This window comes from Muntiacus reevesi, chromosome 1 (assembly GCF_963930625.1).
Source record: "Muntiacus reevesi chromosome 1, mMunRee1.1, whole genome shotgun sequence".
Taxonomy (NCBI): Eukaryota; Metazoa; Chordata; class Mammalia; order Artiodactyla; family Cervidae; genus Muntiacus; species Muntiacus reevesi.
The window spans coordinates 223,841,538-223,864,289 of NC_089249.1; the positions used below are offsets into that span (position 1 = coordinate 223,841,538).

A 22,752-nucleotide genomic window follows, 5' to 3' on the forward strand; every position below is an offset into this window, starting at 1 on the left:
CGGTGATCCCTGGGATCCTGGGTGGGTGGAGGTCTCAGCGAGGAGACCCAGTGTGGGCGAGGGAGAATCTGGCAACCACTCGGCTCCTGGGCCTCACATGTGTGGTCTCCTCGCTGGCTACCACCAGCTGGCCTGTGAGGCCCGTCACTGAGTGGTAAAGATCTCTGGCCGGGAACCCCAAGAGGCTGGATTCAAATCCAGATCTATCACTACTTGTTCTCAGACAGACCTTGGGCAAGTCATTTTACCTTTCCCGTCTTCCTGTTCCTCGTCTGCACAATCTGTTCACACAGATCACACAGTGGCTGGGAAGACTCTGCAGGGTGCCAGGCATACAGGAGGCTGCCACTAGTAGGGGCTGCCGTCTCTAAACCTGCACGTTTACCTTCTTCAGGGCTTTTCCACAAAGCCTCTTGGTTTCGCTCCCAGGGTAACAATACCTCTGACCTCCTCAAATGCTGTTCTCCCAGAGCCCTGCTTTCCCTACTGCCTCAGACAGCCTGAGCTGATGCTGTGCCCCTGGCCTGCCTCAGCCCACGCGGAGTCCCAGATGGCTGGGCACAGAGATCGAGGAGCAGGGAGATAGACTCCCTGGACTGGGGGATGCCCAGCCCCAGGGCTGCTGCAGACTCCTCAAAAACGTGTTGGTGTATCAACTAGCAGCTCGGCTGCAGCAGCTCCCGGAAGCTTATATTTTCCTCTAAAAACATCCTGTCCTGAGGGGCGTTTACCTCAAAGAGGAAGAAGGAAAACAAAAGTAAACGAATGCATAGAAACCGCTGGAGGCTGTGGGCCAGGCCACTCAGCTCAGTGAGGTTCCGCTAGCTCTGAGGGCGCCTCGGGGCTGGGCTGGGTCTAGAGCAGGCCTGTGGTTTGCCAAGGCTGCCTGTGGGGACTCCGGTCCTCACCTCTGCTGTGGCAGGGCCCCATTATCTGATGTCAAGAGCAGGCAGCTGGTGGACTGGCCACAGGGACCTGGTAGGGCTCTGTGCATCCCTGGCAACGGTCCCGTGCTGGTGGGAGGACTGAAGCCTCCTGGTCTACAAGGGGGTGGCCCAGCCATCCCCCAGTCCTCCAGCTCAGCGGGCCAGAGAGCCACGGCTCCATGCTCTGCGGTGGGCGTCTAGCACAAGGTGTCCGGCACGCAGTGGGCGGGGAGCTGGAGGGCCATCCCCTGGAGAGCGCCATGTCTTGGGCAGGAGGGCCCAGAGTAGGGGTGGGGATAAAAGGGCATGAGCCCAGCTAGGGTGTATCGGCAGAGGTGGGATCAGTGGGAGCTCATACCTCAAGGCTTGGCTGATACGCAGGTGAGTTCCCCTTTGGAAAGGGGACCTGCTTCCTTCTGGGAAGTTCATTCTCATTGTCCCAGGCCTTGGGTCGGGGTCGTGGGGGGGGGGGGGACCTTCCCACTCAGTAACTGGCCAGACTCCTTGGCACTTAAGCACCATCGGTGATGGACAGAGAGGTCTGGGGGAGCTGTGGTAGGCGCTAGGGGACACTGGAGCTGGGAGGGGTCCAGAGGAACTGATCAAGGCCAGAGTAGATGCTCAGGGGCACTCTGAGAGTTGACACGCGTAGTTTCTGGCAATGCAGGGAAGAGATGTGAGAACTGGAGAGGGCCTTACGAGCAGGGCCACTCTGTGGGATTATGCAGGGGATCTGGGCCAAGGAGTTGAGATCCAGCCTGCACTATGCTCCCCAAGCCGTGTGCCCTGGTGTGGGCCCAGGTGTCTCTCCAGAGGGGGTGCTTCTTCCAGTTAGCACAAAGGTACCATCTGAACTTGGCAGCCCTGGCTTTGACTGTCTGGAGGAAGGAAGAGATGAGATGGAAGGCAGTACAGGGTCCCAGGTGCCAGGCAGGATGTCCCTGAGTCCCAGCAGTCGCCCAGCTCCCCCCAGCCTCCTGTGTGCTGCTGTGTCCAGCCAGGGTGCTTTGTCCAGAGCTGCCGCATTCTGCCTAAACACTGGCTTGGATTGGGCCCTGCCCACATGCACTGCGAGAGGACCAGTGAGTTGTGGACGGTGGCTCTCCAGGCAGAGGGAACAGCCTGGTCCGTGAGCCAGCAGCCCTCAGTGGCTGGAGCAGAGGGAGAGGAGGGAAGAGGTGCGACTGTGACTGTCTGACATTGCTGAAGACCCCGAGAGTCCTAAGGGGTCCCAGCACTGACTCGAGGGAGTATGTTTGAGCAACTTTCTTGGTGTCCCTGAACTTCACTTCCCTCATGTGTAAAACGGGAAGGATAATGCTGGCCTCAAATGAGCTGTCAGTGTGGCATTTACAGTACTCAACTTCATGTCCGTGCCCTTGGCATAGAGAACAATCACTCTCAATAGGCCACCGTGGCCTATTCAAGGTGTGGATCTGTGACTCCTTCTGTGGACTTGTCCCCAAAGGTCTTTTCCCAGCTTCAAGGCAGGCATCAGGAATACCCTCCCCTGCCTTCTAGGAGCCAAGAAACTGGAGTCAGGTTCATGGTGGATAAGTGGGTGGGCATGCAGGGGTTCTGGGGCACCAGAACTTCTAGAGGCCTTTGTTTAAAAGTCTTAGTGAACAAGCCAAGTACAGACCCTGGAGAGGCAGAGAGGACCAACAAGCCCCTTCTGCCCTCCGGGACCCCCAGCCACTCCTGCAGCAAGTAGTCACCTCCACCTGCTGGGCTGGTGGAGCCCCTCCCAGGTCATAGCCCTTTCTAAGGAAGTGGCCCTTAGACTGAGGTCAGGATGAGAAGGAATCTGGCAAAGAGTAGGAGAAAGTATGGAAAGCTAGGAGGAGAATGCAGCGCGCAGGGGGTGGGCAAAGGTGTTGAGGTGAAGTTGAGCTGGGTGCCTGGGTAACAGAAAATCAGGCCGATGAGGCTGGACAAGGCTGGGGTGTGGCTGTGTGAGGTGAGGAGTGATGTGAGTTGGGCCCCTGGGGGTCATGTCTAAATACTGCCGTCAGGGAAGCTCCCAGCGCGGGGTCTCAGAACTTACGGGAGCATTTTTTAGGGTCAGGGAAGCACTGACTCAGGTGACTCTGACCAGCTAGGCTGAAACAGGGAGACTGATTTGAGGACTGGGGCTCCTTCCCTGCTCCCCCTTGTCTGTCCACAACCAGAGGGCCTCTGCAACACGGTGGGTGGAAGCTCAGCTTTGCCACTTACAAGCTGTGTGACCTTGGGCAAGCTATGTAATGTCTCCGCCTCAAGTTTCCTCATCTATCAAATGGGGATAATTACACCTGTATCACAGGTTTGTTTTAGGAGTATATGAGTTAAAATCTGCGAGGCGCTCAGAACTATGCCTGGCACAGGGTACAGCTATGCCTCTCATAATCATCAGCTGTTAGCAGATGCTCGCTCTTCTGGGCAAGAATGTTCTTTTGCCTGATACATAGTAGGAGCTTAGTAAATACATCCTGACTGAATGTGTCTGCTGATAGTGATCAACTGTGAATTCTGGTGCAGTGTGTTTATGTGTGTGCTTGGGCGGGGGCGGGGAGGGTGGGGGTGCTTCTCCTGGCACAGCCCCCTGCCAAGGGGAGGCCTTCTTGGGAGGACCTTGTCAGGCTTCACACACTCCCCACCCGCCCAGGCTTGAGACCAGAGGAAGCAGCAACTTTCTTCGCTGGGAAAGTGTTGTGGGGCTCAAGCGTTTGGGGGTTTTCAGAGTCAACCGTCAGAGGCGAGGGAGTTTCTCTGCTGGCGGTGGCAAGGGCGCTCAGGGTGCACACAGCCTGTAAGCGGACCTCTGCGGTCTGCAGGGAAAATGCCGACTGTGTTTATTTTTCACCTGAGCCTGCAGGAAGTGGGGGTGGGGAGAGGGAGGCGGGAGCAGCCAGGCCCAAGCTCGACTTCAGAGCAGGGGAGACCGGCCTCAGGAGTCCCTCATTTCCACCTCCTCCTGCCTGGCCCTGCCCTAGGGCCCCTTCCTGGCTCCAGCTTGCTCAACAAGAGGAGGGCATGTGAGGGCACCAGAGTGAGGAATCTCCAGCCATGGGCTAACCCCAGAAGGATGAGGATCCCCTTTGGGTTTTGAAGTGGCATGGGGTGGAACAGTAAGAGCAATGCCAAGGCAGGAAGGTCCGCCTGTGCTAAGGCCACAGCAGACATGGCCTCCCAGCCCAGGGGTCTCAGAGTCCTAGACTCATCCTGAGAACTGCAGTCTAGAGGGAAACGGGAAATAGCTGTATGCAAAGGTCAAAACAAGGGTGTGGGAGTGTGCTGGTCAAGGAGTACAGTCTGCTGTTGAGTCTGTCGTTGGCTTATACATCCCACCATGAGTGCCCAGCTCTCTGCCTGCAGAGGTTAGAGAGAAGAGGCTGTGCCGTCCAGATACTCAGCGAAGAGGGGTGGCAGACAATCCATCAAGGCCTGCCTCCCTCCCTAGGAACGGGGCAGTCACCATCAGGGGAGGAGAGGAGCTCCAGTCACTAAGTTCCCCAGACGCAGGCCAGGCCCCAGGCAACTCCACCCTGCTGTCTGGGCAGCCTAGCCCTGAGACAGCCTTGTGCTGAGGCCGTGGAGCGGGACGTTCCGTTGGCCAAGGGGGGCGTGGGGCACCAGGTCCCCCGCCAGACAGTTCCCCCCCACTGGCTACCACCACCAGGCGTGGAGGGGGCTGGGGGAGTGGCCTCAGAGGCAGCTTGCACGAATGTGGGAAGGACTGGCCAGGCCCTCAGTGCTCTGCCCTGGAGCCCTGGCACCTCGGGTCCTCCAGCTGCCAGCAGGTTCTCCGCGCCCCCTCTGCCCACCTGGCACCTCTCCTGTGGTTTGGCAGCAGACTCCTGTTTAATGAGGCTTTTCCCCAGTTCCCAAGGAAGGCTGGTGGACAGGATGAGGCCTCAGTGCACCTGCCCCTGTTGCTCACGTACATACCAGGCTTGAGGCTGAGCTAGATTCTGAGGGTTCCTTGTCTCAGAGTGAGTTGTGCTACATACAACATGGAGCTTCACTAGCCTGGCCGAGGGTCAGCTCTAGCCATTTCTGTCAGGTGAGAGAGCTCTCTAGGACTTCTGGCCCATGCTAGCCATCTGCAGGGACGGTGGTTTGCTGAGAAATCTGCTGTGGAGCCATGCTTTCCTTGCCTTGGAGCAGATACCCCCTCTCACCCTCCCACCGCGGGAAGGGCCGGACTCTGGGATTGTCCTTCTAGACCTGGCATCTTGGACCCCAGGCTCTGCTCCTAAGATTTCCCAAGCTCAGAGCTGCCCACTCCACCAGCCAGGCTTTTACCCCCGGGGGCTAAAAAGCCAGCGCCAAGGCGGGATGGCAGGGCCTTCTCTGAAGCGGTTTAAACTTGAAAGCCCCATGGCCTGGAGGGACCTGCGGAGGGTGTTCATTCCACCGCCTGCGCTGGGCTCCAGACATTTGTGCCCTTAAGACAGCAAATGGTGGGATGCCCCCACTAGAGTCCCAGCTTCTTGAGGGAGGCCCTAAGGCTAGTCTTCCTGTGTGCCGCGAGGCCTCAGATCTGGCTAATCTCTGTCCCAGGAATTTATCAGGTTAAGGAGGCCCCTGAGGTTTCCAGAAAGCTTTCTACCTTCATAGGCCCTGGGCTCCTGCCCCCCAAATTCTAGGATAAAGAATGATTTCTGCGTCTGTGACCAATTAGGTCGCAGGGTTGATAGGCTCATGCTTATTTTATAAGGGGCAAACTGGCCCACGGTCCTACAGAGGAAAGGTCACTAAAAAGGTCAGCAAGCCGACAGCTGTGCTTCCCAACCCACCTCATATCCTAGCACACTTAAAAAATGACGAGTGGAGTAACTGGAGGAGGTGGCTGGAGGCTGAAGCAACCAGGGAAAGTCCTGGACATAATGAGCAGGGAGAGAGGAAGGTAATGGGGTTAGAGAAGTGATTAGGGTCTGATCCTAGGGTTGTATAGGCCTGGGGAAGTTTGGTGCAGGCTCCAGGCTGACGAGTGACATGATCTGATTTATATGGTTGCTGGATGGAAGAGCAGGAGACTGTTGCATTTGCCAGGTGGGAAGTGACTGTGGCTTGGACTGGGAGAAAGGAAGAAATGGTTGGGTTCTGATATATTTTGAAAGTAGAGCCATTAGGATTTGCTGACACACTAGAGGTGGAGTGTGAGAAAATGGAGCATCAGAGATGACTCCAAGCTGTTTGGTCTCAGCAACTGGAAGGAGGGAGTTGATATTAACTGAGGAAGATGGAGAGGAATGTTTGGGGCAAAAAGTCAAAGGTTCTACTTTGGATGTGTTGTATTTGGGGAGCATTTGGAGAGTAGCGTTTGGGGAGAACTAGAGGCTGCGGAGATACAGATGTAGCGTCATCAGATGAAGACGTTTAAAGCCGTGAGCTTGGATGAGAGCACCCTTGGGAGGTGAGGATTGATACAGAAGAACTAAGGGCCAGGCTTGGGTCAGGTCAGGAAAACGATGAAAGAGCCAGAAACAAGGTCAAGAAGGAGTGGCCTCCGAGGTTAGAAGAAAATCAGGAAGTGTGGCATTTTGGAATCAAAGTGAAGAACCTATTGTGAGGAGGAGGGAGAAGTTAGTTGTGTTCAATGTATTGAGAAGTCAGGTACAATGAAGACTGAGAACTGACTGTTGAGTTTGGCAACGTGCAAGTCACTGGGGACCTTGACAAGTCATCTGGTGAAGTGATTGGGGCAAGAAGCTGGCTTGGATGAAGGGATAACAAGAGCTGAGGACTGGAGGTAGAGGACAAGGACTGCTCTGCTGAGATGTGCAATAAAGGGAAGCAAGAAACGAGGTGACACCCGGAGCATTTACAGCTTGGAGAAATGGCAATCTGCTGGTCCCCTGAGTGGGAATAAAGAGTGGTCTAGCACAGGACCTGGCATGTGGCAAAAACTCAGTACATGAAGAAATCACATTCCCCACATATCCCGTTATCTGTCCCAGTCTTACTCTCTCTCCTGCCAGAGACCTGCAGGCCTTAGAATCGTACATTCCACCTTCCGTTCCCCCACACAATCCCAACCTGTTACTGTTGTCTGGGTCTGTGCTGGGAATAAAAGCGGACCTGAGAGTGGCAGGACCTTCCTCTCCCCAGCTTGCTCAGAAAGCCTGGCCTTCAAATAGCAACAGGAAGGTCACAGCAACCAAAACCTGGAAATGACATGGCCCTGTCATCAGTCTCCCCAAGTGACGCTGCCAGGCATGTCTGCCATCTCCAGGCAGACCTCCTTTGGCATAATAAGACCAAAAGGTCTGGCCCATGTGGGACCTGGCACCACAGGGAAAGGGAGGCACTGTGAGTAGCGTTTCATCCTCACTCTTCAAAGTGAATGAGGGGCTTCTTACATGTTGTCACGACAGCCATTTGCGACAAGGTAACAGGTAGTAAAGTTAGCTCCAGGAATTGAACCTGGCTGGCAGACTCTTCCTCAGGCTTCTAGTGGAGAGCCCTCAGGAAGCTCTTCTGCACGCCCCAAGAGGTCAGGAATAGGCTCTGGTCGGAGGTGAGGCATTGGCCTCAGGAAAGTAGGTGCAGTGTCAAACCCATGCCAGTCAGAAAGGAGCCAGCACTACTAGAACATTAACTCCACTGATTAGCCGTGGGATCTAAGACTCCTCCTGGTGGAAGGTAGAGGGATGAGCGGGAGGCTGACAGGTGGTAATGTTGGGGAAGGGTGCAGCTTGTAGCCCAGCCTGAAGCTCCCCTGGAGGCAGGAATGTGGGGGAGGTGGTGGCCAGGACTGCTACAGACACGTGTGGGATCCTGTGCCCACCTGGGAGCCTCCTGCCATGGCTACAGTGTGATTCATACCTGCCCGTCCCTTTAGCCTCACCTGGACTGCCAAGAGCCAGTGCCAAAGGACCTGAGCCAGGTCTTCCCACCAAGAGCTATCCTAACCTTCCCCAAAGCTGGTGATGAGCCCCATCCATTATACTGGCTACATTCACCCAGTGAGAAATTTCACCTACGGGCTGGAAAGAAGCCCATACCACAGTCTCTATCATCATTAGTGTCTTCCCCAGATACGTCCCAGAGATATTTCTCCTGTTGCCGTGGGTTAGTGGCCGCTCATCTGTGGGCCCAGCCAGCAGTGTCCCCATAGGTGGGCTTTTACAAGTGGTGCTAACCTTGAGCTTTAGATGATGTCTCCAGGGCCCTGGCCAGCAAAGGTGCAACTGAGGATATGCAGAGCTGGGCTGTGGCCCTGAGCAGCACACTCCCTGTGGCGAGGTCTGATGGGGAGCCCCCGTCCCAGCCTGAATATGAGTCATCTCATGACAAATCCATGTGACCAGTGTGAAAAGTAAGAGTCTTGCGGTGCTGAGGAAACAGGAAGTGTGGAGGCTGGGTGGGTTGGCTCTGGAGGGAGCCTAGCCACACCTGGAGCCACCTTGCTCCACCTCCCTTGAGGAAAGAAAGGGCCCCCTCCACTATGTCATCAAATCCTCTCAAGCCTTAGGTGGCTCCAGAGGGTCAGACACAAGCCCCTCAGTCTGGGGACCAGAGGAGGAGGAAAGCAAGCTCCAGGCTGTCCTAAGGCTGAAGGCTTGTGAGCAACTCACCAGACAAGCCTCTGGGCCTCAGAGAAACTGGGGGATCTCTGAAACCAAGAGACAGGAAGAATTTCCTGTAAGGGGGAAATGCCTCCTAGAGCTGAGGGCAAAGAAAGACTCTCTGGGAGATTGGACTCCATGGGCAAAGTCTGAGGGTGGTGGAGAGGGGCAGCAGAGCCACTGGACACAGGGTGGCCCAAGTGGGGTCCCGTCCAGGGAAGCCTGTGGTTTTGACCACCTCCACTTTCCTCTGATGGTCGGGCTACCCCCACACAGCAAATTGGGACTTTTCTTATATGTGCACCCCAGTCCTGTGCCTTCCTCCCTCAGGTCCCCCACATTCACCCACCCACCCTCCTCGTTTTTCAGCACAACAAGGCCAGTCAGCCTTCCCATGGCGTCCCCCAACTTTCTCCTCTCTATGACCATTTCAGCAGCCCACACCCCACACCTGCACCAGCCGACATCAGCCAGAAGCAAGGTATGGATCCTGGATGGGAAGGGCCCAACAAGACCCAGAGCCGGGGACTGGCGGGGAAAGGGGATCAAGTCCCTGTCTTCTGAAAGCAAAAGGCTAGACCCTTTTTGAAGGCACCAAAGGGTTGGGAAAGGTGGTACCAGGTCAAAATTTGAAGGTTTGAAGTTTAGGTAGGAGACTGAATCCTGAGTGGCTACCCAGTGCCAGTATGGGAGTAGGCCTCTGTGTGAAGATGATAAATATTAGAGAACTTGTAGTCTTTCCCTCCCCACAGTGAGAAAATGGAAAGTGGTGGTTGTGATGGCTGATTCACCTCAGCCTCGGGCAAAGTCATTCTGAAATCAGCCATTGTCGGCTGTGGGAAACCTGCTGACTCAACCCTGGGGAGGAGGGGACAAGAGAAACGGGTGGAGCCCTGGGCCCCTGGGCCAGGGGGTCTGCCTGCTGCCCAGAAAGCCAGGCTAGAGCCCCCAGGAGAAAGGCCCCAGCTGTAGACCAGCAATGAGCCAGGTATAGTCTTCCACTCCTAACTCTTACCTCTGCCACTACCAAGCCATTGTCCACAAGCAAGTCACACCAATGATCAGCCCTTGATGCCCAGAGCCTGCAAATGGGGCACTCTGATCACACTAGGCTAGTCCTGAACAGACCAGTATGTCTGGTCCTCCAGCACAGGGAAATGGGATCTTGGAGGGCCCCACAGGAGGCTCTAGGATGCAGGAACCAGCTGGAGTGGCTTCTAGGTCAGGCTAGCTCACTGACTCTGCCCTCTCCCCTGCAGGAGTTCACAGGCCTCTGCAGACCCCCGACCTCTCTGGCTTCTACTCTCTGACCTCAGGCAGCATGGGACAGCTCCCACACACTGTGAGCTGGTAAGTGAGGGCTCAGTGGGAAAGGGGTCCCTTGTGCTGGCTGGACCCACACCCAACCTTTCCACTTTCCTTCTCCACTCTTCTGTGCTGAGCACCTTGCTGCCAGCTGTATATACAGGTAACGGGCTGGCCAGAAGCTCTAGCCATGCCTCAGCCAGCCACACAGACTCCCTTTGGAAAGGCAGGAGATCCAGCCCTGTCATGCTCTGCCTTAATGTCGAAGAGACTTGAATGGAGGAACCCTGGGCTGTTTAGGGTCCTATGAGTATGTGAGATAGAAAGGTAGGCCTGAGCAGGGAGGTCGCAGCTTGCAGGGCCACAGGAATGGCCGTTGTTTCTCAGTGGCCTGGCAGACGGGGGGTGCTACCCACTCGCCTCTGTGTCTACTGCCGGCTGGTCCCCTCCTTGGCGGAGCTGTTTGAAGGTCAGGGTCCTTCTTGCACCTATGGTGCGTGCTTCAGTCCAAACTCCTGGCAGCCTGCTTGGAGAGTCCACTAATGCTGGGCCAGGAAAAGCCAGTCTGGATCCTATGCAGCAAATCCAACCATGAGCCAAAGGGCCTGTCTTCAGCTGGAGCAGGGTCTTGGCAGGGTATGTGACCTTTTGCTCATCAACCGCAGTTTGACCGAGGCAGGTCTCTGGCCTCTCAAGGTTGGGACAGTCACCCAAAAGTAGGAAAGCTTGGCTTCCCTGGGCCCGCCTGCCTCTTTCTACTTGTCCTTTATCCACATTCAGCTCACTCTTCCATGTCCAGATTCTCTCTGGATAAAGCTCCACCTTGAATACAAATCAGGACCACCCCCAGGACTGACGTGTGGCAGGCAAGTTCTGGGCACCAGAGAAGCACTGCTGAAGTGGGTTGACCCTCAGGTCCCTGTATACAGTCCACCTAGTATACAACTCAGACAAGAGGCCAGTTATAGAGCGTGGGTAGCAGTGCTTTGATTGAGGGCTGTAGAAGCCTGGGGGTCACCCCATCCAGCTTGGGATTTCCAGGGCTGTTTCAGAAGAAAGGCTGTTTTGGCCAAGTAAGACCTTGACACATGACCAGGAGTTTGAAGCAAAGTGGGACAGAACAATCCTAACAGTGTTAACAGTGGGCATAAAGGCCCTATGGCAGGTATGCAAATATCAAGCCCAAATTTCACAAGATGAGACTGGAGGGGACCCAGGGACCTACTAAGCTCAGTGCCAGGAGAGTGCTGCCATTTCTGGCCCTCATACACCAGTAGAAAGAAGGTAAGCCTGCAAGAAAGAGAAAGGCTGCCCTCTGGTGGCAGATGTTTAAAACATACACTAGAACGGTCTAGGCAGAAGCCAGTTTGCCTTATTACTCTAGGGGTCAGGCCTGAGCACAGTGGGGAAATCCTTCCCCACATCTGGCCAGTAGTCAGACTAAGAGTTGGCCAGTAGCCAGACTGCTAACAGCTATCTCTCCCAACCACAGGCCCAGCCCTCCTCTCTACCCCCTGTCCCCTTCCTGCGGATATAGACAGCACTTCCCTGCCCCCACCGCAGCCCCTGGCGCCCCCTACCCCAGGTGAGTCCCCCACCCTGCAGCTAGGCTCCTGCTTCCTGTTGCCCAGGCTTCAGTGCCCACAAGAGGCTATGCCCAGGCCAGTGCTTGCCCTCTGTGAGTCGTCTGTCCATCCGTCCGTCTGTCATTCTCCAGCCCTGTGCTGCCCTGTGCTGAGAATGAAGCCAGTGGGAGTGTGGGAGGCTTAAGCCCGAGCCATCCTGTGCAAAGCACCAGAGAGCAGCCAGAGATGGTGCAGACACACGCGTGCAGACGTGTGTGCACTCACCTCTGTTGTGCATCCCGAAGAATGGGCAAGTCAGGACACCTCTCTTGGACATTCCTGGAGCTCTGTCCAAACTGAGGCAGCACCTTTTACGTGTGTCTTAGGGGCCACCTGCTCAGTGACTCCATACTGTACAAGTGGGAACTATGTGTCCACGTGTGTCCTTTCACTTGGCTCACTTCCTCAGGGACAGACCTGTTCAGGTGTGGAACAGGTTTGTCAGCAGACACTTCTAGACCTACTGGAGCTGCCAGCCCAGGGTGGGAGGGACAGAGATAGCAGCTATCTGGGTGAAGGGGAAGCCCCGAGGAGACCTGGCCATGTCTGATGGGTCAGGATAAGCTTCATGAGGATAGCTCTTGAGTGAGGGGGACAAAGATAACAGCAACAAGCTGGAGATGGCTGAGGGGCAGGAAGTGATGGGAAATGGGTGGGGAACCGGTGTGCAATCCCAAGGAAGAAGCCTGGGTTTTATTCTGTGGGCAGTGGGGGATGGAGACAGACCTGGAGGGGTCAATGAGGAAAGTAAGGAAGCCCACAGGGCAGCTACAGGCTGAGGCTGAGCTGGTGAGAGCAGGAGATGAGAAGGGGACAGATTCAAAAGCTATTCAGGACTTCACGAACCACCTGAATTTGATGCACATGGAGGTTTTTGCAATGTGTCTGCGCAATGTGTTGGGAGTAGGTGTTTGTATCTGCGTACTTGTATGCAGGCCAGTGGAGTTGGGTAACTGTTCACCTGTCCTCGTGTACTGCGCAGGGGCCTCTGTGTGTCCAGAGATCTGGGCCGCACATGCCTGGCTCAGTGTTAACCCTTGTTCTGCTGCAGGTTCACCCATCCACCCCTGATGCTAGGTTCTGGTGTCCCTGGGCACCCCGCAGCCATCCCCCACCCAGCCATCGTGCCCTCTTCAGGGAAGCAGGAGCTGCAGCCCTATGACCGCAGCCTGTGAGTGGAACAAACACGCGGGTGGGGGGGGGGGGTAGGGAAAATAAGCAGAAATAACACATTCCTCCCACCAGGGTCAAGTCCTCCCTCCAGGGACTGCCAGGAGATCCCCAGTCAAGTCATCTTGTGGCAATCTACCACTGACCACTGTTTTTTTGACCCTCAGAAGCAGGAGTGTGGTGGACTGAATGGGGAATGAGGATTTAGTTTGAGCCCAGAGAGGAGGGGCTTTCCTTACTCAGCTACAGAATTCCTATAAGGAACAACAGTGAGCTCTGCTCACCTACTTTGGGGCAGCTAAAATAAGATACCATTTACAAAACCCTAGTATATCTACCCAGTCACACACACACACACACATACACAGGAGAAGGGTGCATTAGGTGCACACCGTGATGGCTCCTGAGTGTTCATGTGTCCCTCAGGAAAGCACAAGCAGACTCCAAGGCAGAGAAGGAAGCCAAGAAGCCAACCATCAAGAAGCCACTCAACGCCTTCATGCTATACATGAAGGAGATGAGAGCCAAGGTCATTGCAGAATGCACGCTCAAGGAGAGTGCTGCCATCAACCAGATCCTGGGCCGACGGGTGAGGCCATGGGGGCAAGTGGGCTGGTGGTAGGGGTGACTACCTTCACCCTGAGCAGCCTGCCAATTCTCTGATGCATCCTCCATCTGCCCCCTTTCCCCACTGCAGTGGCACGCACTGTCCCGGGAAGAGCAAGCCAAGTATTATGAGCTGGCCCGCAAGGAGAGGCAGCTGCACATGCAGCTATACCCAGGCTGGTCGGCGCGGGACAACTACGTGAGTGGCCAAACACATGCAGTAGGGGAAACTTCAACATGCCATACCCCAGGCCAGTCTCACCAGAGGAAGTCAGGACTGCTGTCCTGAAGGCACACAAGGAGGGGGCAGGGTGGAACAGAGGTTCAAGACCTTTGATGGCTAGCTCAGGAGAGGACCAGATATGGGGAGCTGGCCCTGAAGGCAGGCTCGTATCCTGTCCCCTCCCCAGGATGAGCTCCCACACAGGGCCGCTGTGCAGTATTTGATTAGGTCAGCACAAAGAGGAAAATGAGCCTGAAGTCACCTCCTCCTCCAAAATGGAGGCCAGTGTGGGGAAGGGAGGAGTCCCTAATTGTCCTGTGGTCACCTAGCAAAAACTGAAGTCAAGAAAACACCAGGGCCCCCAGGTCAGGTCAGAGGGGACTGTGGACCAGGAACACCGGGGCAACCCGACTAGGCAGCAGGCTGCAGGTGTCCCAACCACTCGAACACTAGGCTTATAAGTTACAGTGTCCCACATCCCAGAGTCCTGAGCATCTTCCACTTTGTTCCCTGCAGGGGAAGAAGAAGAGACGGTCGAGGGAAAAGCACCAAGAATCCAACTCAGGTGAGGCCTTCCCTCAGAGCTAGATCTGCATCTCCCAAATCAAAGCCCCACCAGAGAAAGAGCTGCACTAAGTCCCAGGGAGTTCAGATGGTCAAGAGTCTGCCTTCCATGCAGGAGACCCAGGTTTGATCCCTGGGTTGGGACGATCCCCTGGAGAAGGGAACAGCAACCCACTCCAGTATTCTTGCCTGGAGAACCCCGTGACAGAGGAGCCTGGCGGGCTACCGTCCAAAGGGTTGCAAAGAGTCGGACACAACTAAGCAACTAAGCACAGCACAAAGGAGTAGAAGTCATGGGGACGGAAAGAATGGTGTTTGCAGGGGAGACTGGCAGGCTACAGTCCATGAGTAACTGGTACTCTTTACTAATTTAAGACCCAGGGAAGACCAGCAGAAATTTATTTTTGGCTGGGCTGGGTCTTCATTTCCGTGTAAGGGCTTACTCTGGTTGTGGGGCACAGGCTCTAGGGTATGCAGGGTTCAGTAGTTGCAGCTCCCCGGCTTGCGAGCACAGGCTCAGTTGCCCTGCAGCACATGGGATCTTCCCAGAACAGGGATCGAACCTGTGTCTCCTGCATTGGCAGGTGAATTCTTTATCACTGAGCCACCAGGGAAGCCCGAAGCCAATTCTTATAGCAATGGTTTGTGACCCGCCACACACACTCCTTTGTAAGCCCTCCTAACAGCCACCCTCTGCCAGAGGACCTAGTGAGGAACTGAGTGTTTGAATCAAGACTAAATGCAAACACTACATCCAGATTAGTCCTGCGGAGGTGAGGATCTCACTGTCTGGAGGGAGTGCGGCCATGCCCCAGCCTGAGCCCTAGAGTCACACAGCCTATTGGCTGGTGCCTAGTAATTTCTCTGTTGCCCCACCCCCCCTTTCTCATGGAGGTGCCAAGAGATGGGTATAGAGGACCCAGGAAAGCCACACCCTGCTCCCCGTAATCAACCTGTGGGTGAATTCCTGTCCCAGCTCTGATAATTCACTCTACATCCATGAATGACTTTCTCAGTTGTGCTGCCCCCACACAGGGGGCTAGTACTGGGGCTCAGCAGAGTCCTCAGTCTTTTCTCTAAGATAGGATAATGTTCAATCGAGTGTAGCATAGGCTTTAAGCTACAACACAAGGGGAAATGAGTCAGGCAAGACTGGGCACTGGCAAAGATGAAGAAAAACTGATGGCTGAAATAGATGGATAAAATGGGCAGGGCCTTGGGGGAGGGGATGGGAAGCCCTAAGGCAGAGAAAGCTTGATCCCCATGGGCCCCTCAGGCCCTTTTCTCAGCCCCTTTGCTGCAAGGGGCCCCACAAGGCAGAGAGGAGCCAGCCTGATAGGGTCTCCTCCCTCCCACCCCCACCATTCTTCCCCTGCCTCTATACTGCCAGCTGGGTGCCAGCCTTTCCTGATACCTTGGCTTTGGGCCCTTGGCCTCCCACTAAGACTGAACAGGCCATGGAGAGGCCCGTGCCTGTGGGACTGTTGGGTACCTGTGACTGGCTAACACTGATATTGCCTCTTCTTTCTGGGCCCTGCTCTGCCCTGCTGCCTGCCTGCTCGCCCTCTGCCCTGCTCTGCCCCTCTGGCACGGCTGTGAGCAGACCCTGGCTCGCCTAAGAAATGCCGTGCTCGCTTTGGCCTCAACCAGCAGACGGATTGGTGTGGTCCGTGCAGGTGGGTTTGTCCCCACCACCACCCTCCCTTTTGCTTCAAGCTGCTTCCCTGACTCTGCACATATTCTGCTGGGCCTGCTGTCCTCCTTTGGCCTCTAGCCCCCCAACATACCTGCAGATTGGGAAGCCCATACCTCCTAAGAATGAGAATGAACACAGCTTGTGAGGAAGATCACTTGGGTCTAAGTGGAAGGAATAGGAGAGAATGTCCTAGACGGAAGGAAAGGCAGTCTTAAAAGGCACCTCTGGTGCCTGGCGCCCAGGCTTCCCTGATAATGGTTGTCTGGTGCTAATCAGGCCAAGCAGGCCCACATCAGAAGAATCTCACACACAGCATTTAAGTGGCTCAAGCCCCTGTCCCCAGGCCTGAGTCATTGTGGTCCACCAGCTCCCTCACTTCAAATTGGGATCCCTGTTGTACTGAGCCTCAAATCTAAGAACAACAAAGTAACTCATGTGAGCTACTGACACCAGAGGTAGGGAGAGGTGAACACAGGTACCCCTGGCACCCATACTCAGATCCTATGGCATTAAAGCTATGTTTCACCATACAATATTTGTATATGGGAGAAGAAAATATACCTACCAAATGGCTCCGGCCTGGCCTGTATTAGGCTCACGCCAGGCCTGCCAGGGCCAAGGCTGACGCTGCTCCAGGCAGTAAGTTCACTGACTCTAGGGAATACTTGTTCAGCCCCGAAGGGTACTCCCACGTTCCCTGTCCAAGAACAAAGAGGAATTTGGGGGAATAAGTGTGTGCACATATGTACACATGATGAGAGGCAGCCCTGTCCTCAAACTGAAAATAAGATAGTAGGAATGGGTGAGACAATTCCCTTCCTTCCCCTTCTCTGCCAGTAGCCTAGCTCTGAGTATTTGGAATGCTCGGGGCTAGAAGCCACAAGCACAGGTTAAACAGATCTGAGCTTCACAGATCTGCTTCTGTTGAAGCAGAGCTGCAACAGCCTAGACTAGGAGACAGCTGTCCTGGAAGATAGCAGGCAGCCCACGCGCGGAGCTACAAAAGGTCCCTGTGCCATCTAGTGGCTCTGTTGGGAACTGCACCTGTCTGCAGTCTGGGCCAGGCCCAGCAGTTGCCATGCTAAGCCCTAAGGCATAGGCATATATATGTAAGTCATGGGGAGATAGGCCTGTGCAAGGACAGCATTTTTTGGTTGTGGTGTATGACTATGAATTCACCCTCTGTTTACAGATAACTCTCTTCACTATTCCTAGGAGGAAAAAGAAATGCATTCGGTACTTACCCGGAGAAGGCCGCTGCCCCAGCCCCGTTCCTTCCGATGACAGTGCTCTAGGCTGCCCCAGGTCCCCAACTCCCCAGGATTCGCCCTCGTACCTCCTGCTGCCCCACCTCCCCACAGAACTGCTTGCTAGCCCTGCAGAACCGGCGCCTACATCACCAGGCCTCTCAGCCACTCTCAGCCTCTCAGCCCCCTCAGAGCGACCAGCAGAGTACACAGGTACAGCCACAGCAATCTCAGAAATAGGCAGCCTAGCGTGCACAGGACACATGGCTTCCTCCAAGGGCTCACCCTCTGAGAGGAGACGACAGAGTCCCAAAGCGGGTGGAAACCGGCCAGGGGGCCTGTTGGCTCCCTCTCACAGCTCAGGCCCTGGAGATTTCAGAGTCTGCACAACTTCTGCCTGAACCTGGGGCCATCAATTCAAACTGCTCCAAGTGATGGGAATCAGATCCGTGTTGTGTCATTTCGTCAGGGGCATCCCCCATGCCTATGGCAGGCTCCCTCCCTCTGTCTTGACAGCCAGATGCCCCAGCCCCCCCCCCCCCCCCCCCCCCCGCCCCGTGCTTTTCCTCTATAGGTCACAGGTGAACTGGACTGAGCCCAGCTGCTCTCCCCTCCACCACTGCCCCACCTTCCCTGTACCAGATACTTCATCGATCAAGAACCAGCTGGTTTACCAAACAACATGTAAGCATGGTCACAACCACAAAGCTCAAAATGACAGTGCTGCTCTCTTAAGGGCCTGGAGAAGCCCTGTTTACAGAAAACCATCTGTAATCTGTAAGCTGAACCAAGGGAAGCTTCTTCCCACATTCTTTTTAGCAGCTTTCAATAAGTGAATGGAATAGGTTAGATTTAGGCCTATCAGCCTGGCAACAGGAATAACCTGACACTACCTTACAGGCAAGTGTGGATGGTGAGCGTTTGTGGCTATAGTTCAAATTACTTGGAAATGTGTCCTGAGAAATTCAGCCACCTAAGAAGCCCTGATACCTAATGCCCCAGTCACTGGTTGAGTCAGTTGTGGCTCAAAACCAGCATGCATCCTTCCCCACTTCTGAGCACCTTGTCCAGATCCAATTCCAGCTTATCCACATCAGTCTAGCCAGCTCTTTAGATAGTTGTAACAAAGGCCAAACCAAACCTCAGGACAGCCAGTACCTATTTTCCAGCATGTAAGCAGGTCAGCTTCAGTTTCCCTATGGGGCTGCAGGAAGGAAGACCATACAACTAAAGCAGGAGCCCAGAAAACCTCTAGTGGTGAACATCGGGTTTTCACCACAGCCTACTTTAATCCATTTCTGAGCCAAGCTTCAACCCTGAGCCTTAAAAAACAAACATTTTTTAATTTAATTTAGTTTTTTTTGTTGTTGTTCTTTTTGCCTCCTCTTCACTGTACGTAGCCTGAATCCAAAGAGAAAGGGCTATCCTTGTACCCACACACACCCCTCAACAAAAGCCTAGTTCCTACTTTAGCCACTGGCTTCTCAGAATCCAAAGATCATATGTTCTAGTGTAGTGCTGCAAGAAGTCTTGAGAGAAAAAAGGACCATTGTAATATTCAAGATATTTTTGTATTGTTAATGCATATCACAGAAAAACTTTGATATGAGAATAAAGATACTTTTTACTGGGTTTCTTTTTCAAATCCTGCCTCTGAACAATAAGCTGTTTCACTGATAGTATGCCACTTGTTTCTTTTCCACAGTCACAAAACTGCGGCTTTCTTCTCTATTATGGTACACATGTTCAAGACCTTGAACCAGGTCACCTTTCCTTAAGGGACCTGGGGCCTGCTCCAACCTAGAGAGCTCATGCTAGGTGTACAGCCCCCATTCCAAGCTGCAATCTTAACCCCGCTAGTCCTCTGACCTCACATTGATGCAGGCACAGGTCAACCTGCCCCCACTGCTTATATGGAGATGGATTGGAAACTGCCCCCCACAGCCCCTATGTCAACCCAACCAGAAACAGGCGCACATCACTGGGCTCAATTTCCCTCTGAAGGCAAAGAGAAGACAAGTGCATATCCTATTCCAAGGAAAACATGAACACAAAGCTATCTTTTATAACTTGGTATCATCATAAAATCCAAAAGATGGGTATTTTAAGCACCCTTTCCTCCCAAAGACTGGCAAGATGTGTGACGTATTTCCTGAAGTATTCATTTTATACAAAGCCTCTGAAGTTGACAGAGCCAGCTCAAAAGGTCCGGTCAACCATTAGATACAAAATATTGACCAAGAAGTGTATCACAACAGCCAGCTGCTGGGCCACCATCATGTTTTACAATTTTCACTTAATGCAGTTAATTTTTTGGACTTTAAAAATATAAAGTCATCTTCTAGGGTAGTATCTATTGAAGTAGGCCACTGGAAGTTGTAATCCTAGACTTGCTTTTTTCTGGGTGCTAGAGGAGACCGGCCATTCTCTTGACATCTGTCCCATTTAAAGAAATCCACTCTGGCTACTGGCCTAGTTGTTTCAAAAAACTGTATTTTAACCAAGGCTTATGCAAGACCGGGTTGCTGCATCTGATCTGGTGTCTTATTTAGGAGCACACGGGACACATAACAATGCACTCTTTGTGTATGTGAGGGTAAAGAGGAGAGCTCTGGCAACATTCTTAAAATCGAACCAGCCTTAAAAATAAAAATAAAAATAAAAAACCTGACTTCAAAGAGGACACTCAAATCTTCAGAGATCATACTGCATATTCCTGTGAGGCCACAGGGTGACTTGAGAGTGTAGCCTCAAATTCACTTTCAAATACCACAGCAGTCCCACCTCACTTCCAGTCAAAAACTAGTCCTTTTCTGAGATGTTTCTGAGATACCCAAACTTCCCTTACAGATTCCTAGACAACTGGAAGATTTGCTTGAAATACAGATCTTGTTCCATCTCCTGCTAAAGCTGCCCCCCTGCCCTCCCAGGCTCAGAACACATGGTGAAGGCTCTGTCTAACAAGCTAGCAGGATCTTCCCAGGTCTCCAAAATTGATGATATTCCCCCCTTTATAGGAAGTCCTATGGCTTAACTTCAGAATTTTAACTACATTTTGAATAGCCCAGAAGCTATGCTGTCCAACCTTATTCAGTGTTCAGTAAGCCTGGCTAAAGAAGGCCAGAATGGTTCTCTACACTGTTCTAAGGAAGAAAGGCTCTTAGTTCCTGCATGCAATTCTAGGGGGAAAAAACTGCACACAGAGTGGTCAAGGGTAACACAGACTTACCAGGTCTGTGAAAGATGTGAAACCATAAACAAATTCATTATATTAAAAAAGCTGAACTGCCTTTTCTGTCAGGTTAGAAAAGCTGTTTTACTGTAACTGTTAAGTCTCTAGAGAGCTTTAAAAATTCACCATAGGGGCCTTCCCAGGTGGCGCTAGTAGTAACGACCCACCTGCCTATGCAGGAGACCTGGGTTTGATGCCTATCTCGGGAAGATCCCCTGAGGGCACGGCAAATGCCTAGAGAAGTCTTAGGACAGAGGAGCCTGGCGGGCTACAGTCTATGGGATCACAAAGACTCAGACACAACTGAGCACACTCACACACATGGGTTCTTGAAACAGAGCCAGTCACCAAAGCAGAACCAGTTCCTAGGTTGTGTCACCCCCAATCCCAACTATTCTAATCACCTATTTCAGACCTCAAATTACCATGGCCCTCAGGCTCTCTATACTGATCTGCTTGTCCACAATGGGGAGTGGGGTCTCAGAGGAGCCATGACTGAATATACTCAGGGAGTACAGCTGGGAGACACAACAGAGATGGAAACAGTCCCACTAATGACAGCCCAGCCTAGGTGCAAAGAGATGCTGAAGAACAGTAGGGGATGGGAGAGAACAGTGTTAACTGGAAAGGGCAAATTCTGTCCAAGGGTAAGAATGAGTCTATGCCTAGTGGCATAGAGGGAAAAAAGGAGGGGAGCACTAAAGGACAGAAAATTAAAAACTTGGGAGCTATCTCAAACTACCAAGAAAACTTCATAGGCACTGAGTCACATGCCCAGTGACTCACTGCCACCATCCTTCTCCAGCTAGTTCCAGATTAAGAATTAGCATGACATGCTGTCCAACAAGTTACAATACAGATTATGCTTAATTAATTCCAGCAGCAGGTTATGTATGAATAATTGTAGAATAAACAAATCACAGTACAATGCCACCCTAGGATCTCTAACTTTTATAAGGGATACCTCTGTGAATCTTTGGAAAAATATCAAAACTAAGTAATATCTATCTTGTATATCAAAGGTGAATTTACGAAGGCAAGCTAATAATAGCACTTCAAAAGAGGTTAAGAATTCTGAGAGGTCATATATCCTTAACCATCAACTCACCAACAGCATTACACTGCAGGGAGCTACTGTTTTCAACTTATTCAAGACCACGCAGGTCCTAAGAGGCAGAGGCAGGACTACAGCCTCACAGCTTGACTTCATACTACAGTATTAGCTCAGAATAACTCAGAAATGAGAAGGCAGACAGGTTGACAGCTTTGCTGTTATGCTATGGGAAAGGGCCCCTCACTTTCTTTGGATAAAAGTGAGAGGCTGGAAAACTGGTAGACACATTCAAGAAGTAATAAGTATATAGCAAAAAGAGGGAAAGGGTTAGGAAAGTGCTGCAGCCAATCTGAAGGGCCTCTTATGAGTGCCCATAAATTGCCTGTTTTCTTAGATGAGCTGTCAGATCTCTATTAAACATGATTTAAAGACTATGGCCAAGGTCTACAGAAAGTCAGGAAGGGAACAATTATATTGTCTGTCCACTCAATCTTACATATTAAGACCTTTCCCTTCTGGGAAACAGAAATGAGACACTCTAGCTAGGACTGAATGCTGCTACCTTCCCCACTAAAACCAGCACAAATGGAAAAATAGCTTACTTCCAGAATAAAGGGAATCAGGGCTCCAGAAGTAGTCAAAGGGTTGGCAATTATTTTTCTGTGAAGGGCTACAGAGTAAATATTTTAGGCTTTTAGGTCAGGTATAGTCTTTGGTGTGTCAATTATTCCTCTGGAGAAGGAAATGGCACCCCACTGCAGTATTTTTGCCTGGAGAATCCCATGGACAGAGAAGCCTGGCAGGTTACAGTCTATAGAGTCACAAATACTCTATAGAGTCAGATATGACTGAGCACACACCACTATTACAGAGGTAGATATGAAACAAATAAGAGATGAAGATTAAAAATTTGTGAGCTATCTCAAACTACCAAGAAAAACTTAATTCAACTCTAGATGAAACGCTGAAAACCAGAGCAGAGCAGTTTGGAGTACGCCAGTAAAAAACTGAGCCAGTGGTTCCCCTGAATGGTATCAATGACAATTAGAAGAGGCAAAAGTCTATCAGAACCTTAGTTATGTAAGCAGCCTCCAGAGAACTAGGACAAGAACTGCCTCCAAGTCTTTTCCAACTAAACAACCACACACAAATTTAACTCTTTCAATATTAAGTAAAGAGAAAACATTTAAGTACACAAAAAGCAAACCATTTACTACCTACTAGGTAACTTTATTGAAAGTATCTTGCATTCATGATGGATGCTTTCTGGGTTATGCCACACATTTTAACATTAAAGGTTAAATTATTTTCTACATGCGTTTTTCCCAACTGGGAATCACTGATTATAAAAAGATGACACACCATATAGGCTATCTTTTTTAACTGAAAAGCTAGCAAACTATTATATCTCCTCCCAAACCACAAACTGAGTAGTAACTGAGCCTTCAAAGCTGAGAGGATTAAGAATGCAAAAATAAGCCCTCAGAGCCAATTAAGGAAGCCCTGCTACAAACAGGCTAATGAATACCAGGGGTACTTACTCCTCCA

At 52.3% G+C, this 22,752-nt stretch overlaps 1 protein-coding gene across 3 annotated transcripts in view; it reads left to right on the top strand.

Moving 5' to 3' along the window:
• The window catches only part of TCF7 (transcription factor 7), a 31,973-nt gene extending 13,433 nt beyond the window's left edge, over nucleotides 1-18,540 (top strand). The window contains exons 4-11 of one of the 3 annotated variants that reach the window (XM_065935377.1): nucleotides 8,852-8,963; nucleotides 9,742-9,832; nucleotides 11,280-11,372; nucleotides 12,464-12,583; nucleotides 13,009-13,171; nucleotides 13,280-13,387; nucleotides 13,928-13,976; nucleotides 16,864-18,540. In XM_065935377.1, coding sequence (XP_065791449.1) covers nucleotides 8,852-8,963; nucleotides 9,742-9,832; nucleotides 11,280-11,372; nucleotides 12,464-12,583; nucleotides 13,009-13,171; nucleotides 13,280-13,387; nucleotides 13,928-13,976; nucleotides 16,864-16,886 — 759 coding nt within the window. In that variant the 3' untranslated portion in view covers nucleotides 16,887-18,540. The remainder of the gene's footprint in view (nucleotides 1-8,851; nucleotides 8,964-9,741; nucleotides 9,833-11,279; nucleotides 11,373-12,463; nucleotides 12,584-13,008; nucleotides 13,172-13,279; nucleotides 13,388-13,927; nucleotides 13,977-16,863) is intronic. The other 2 variants (XM_065935372.1, XM_065935385.1) reach the window with 2 other exon arrangements.
• The last annotated feature ends 4,212 nt before the right edge of the window (nucleotides 18,541-22,752 follow it).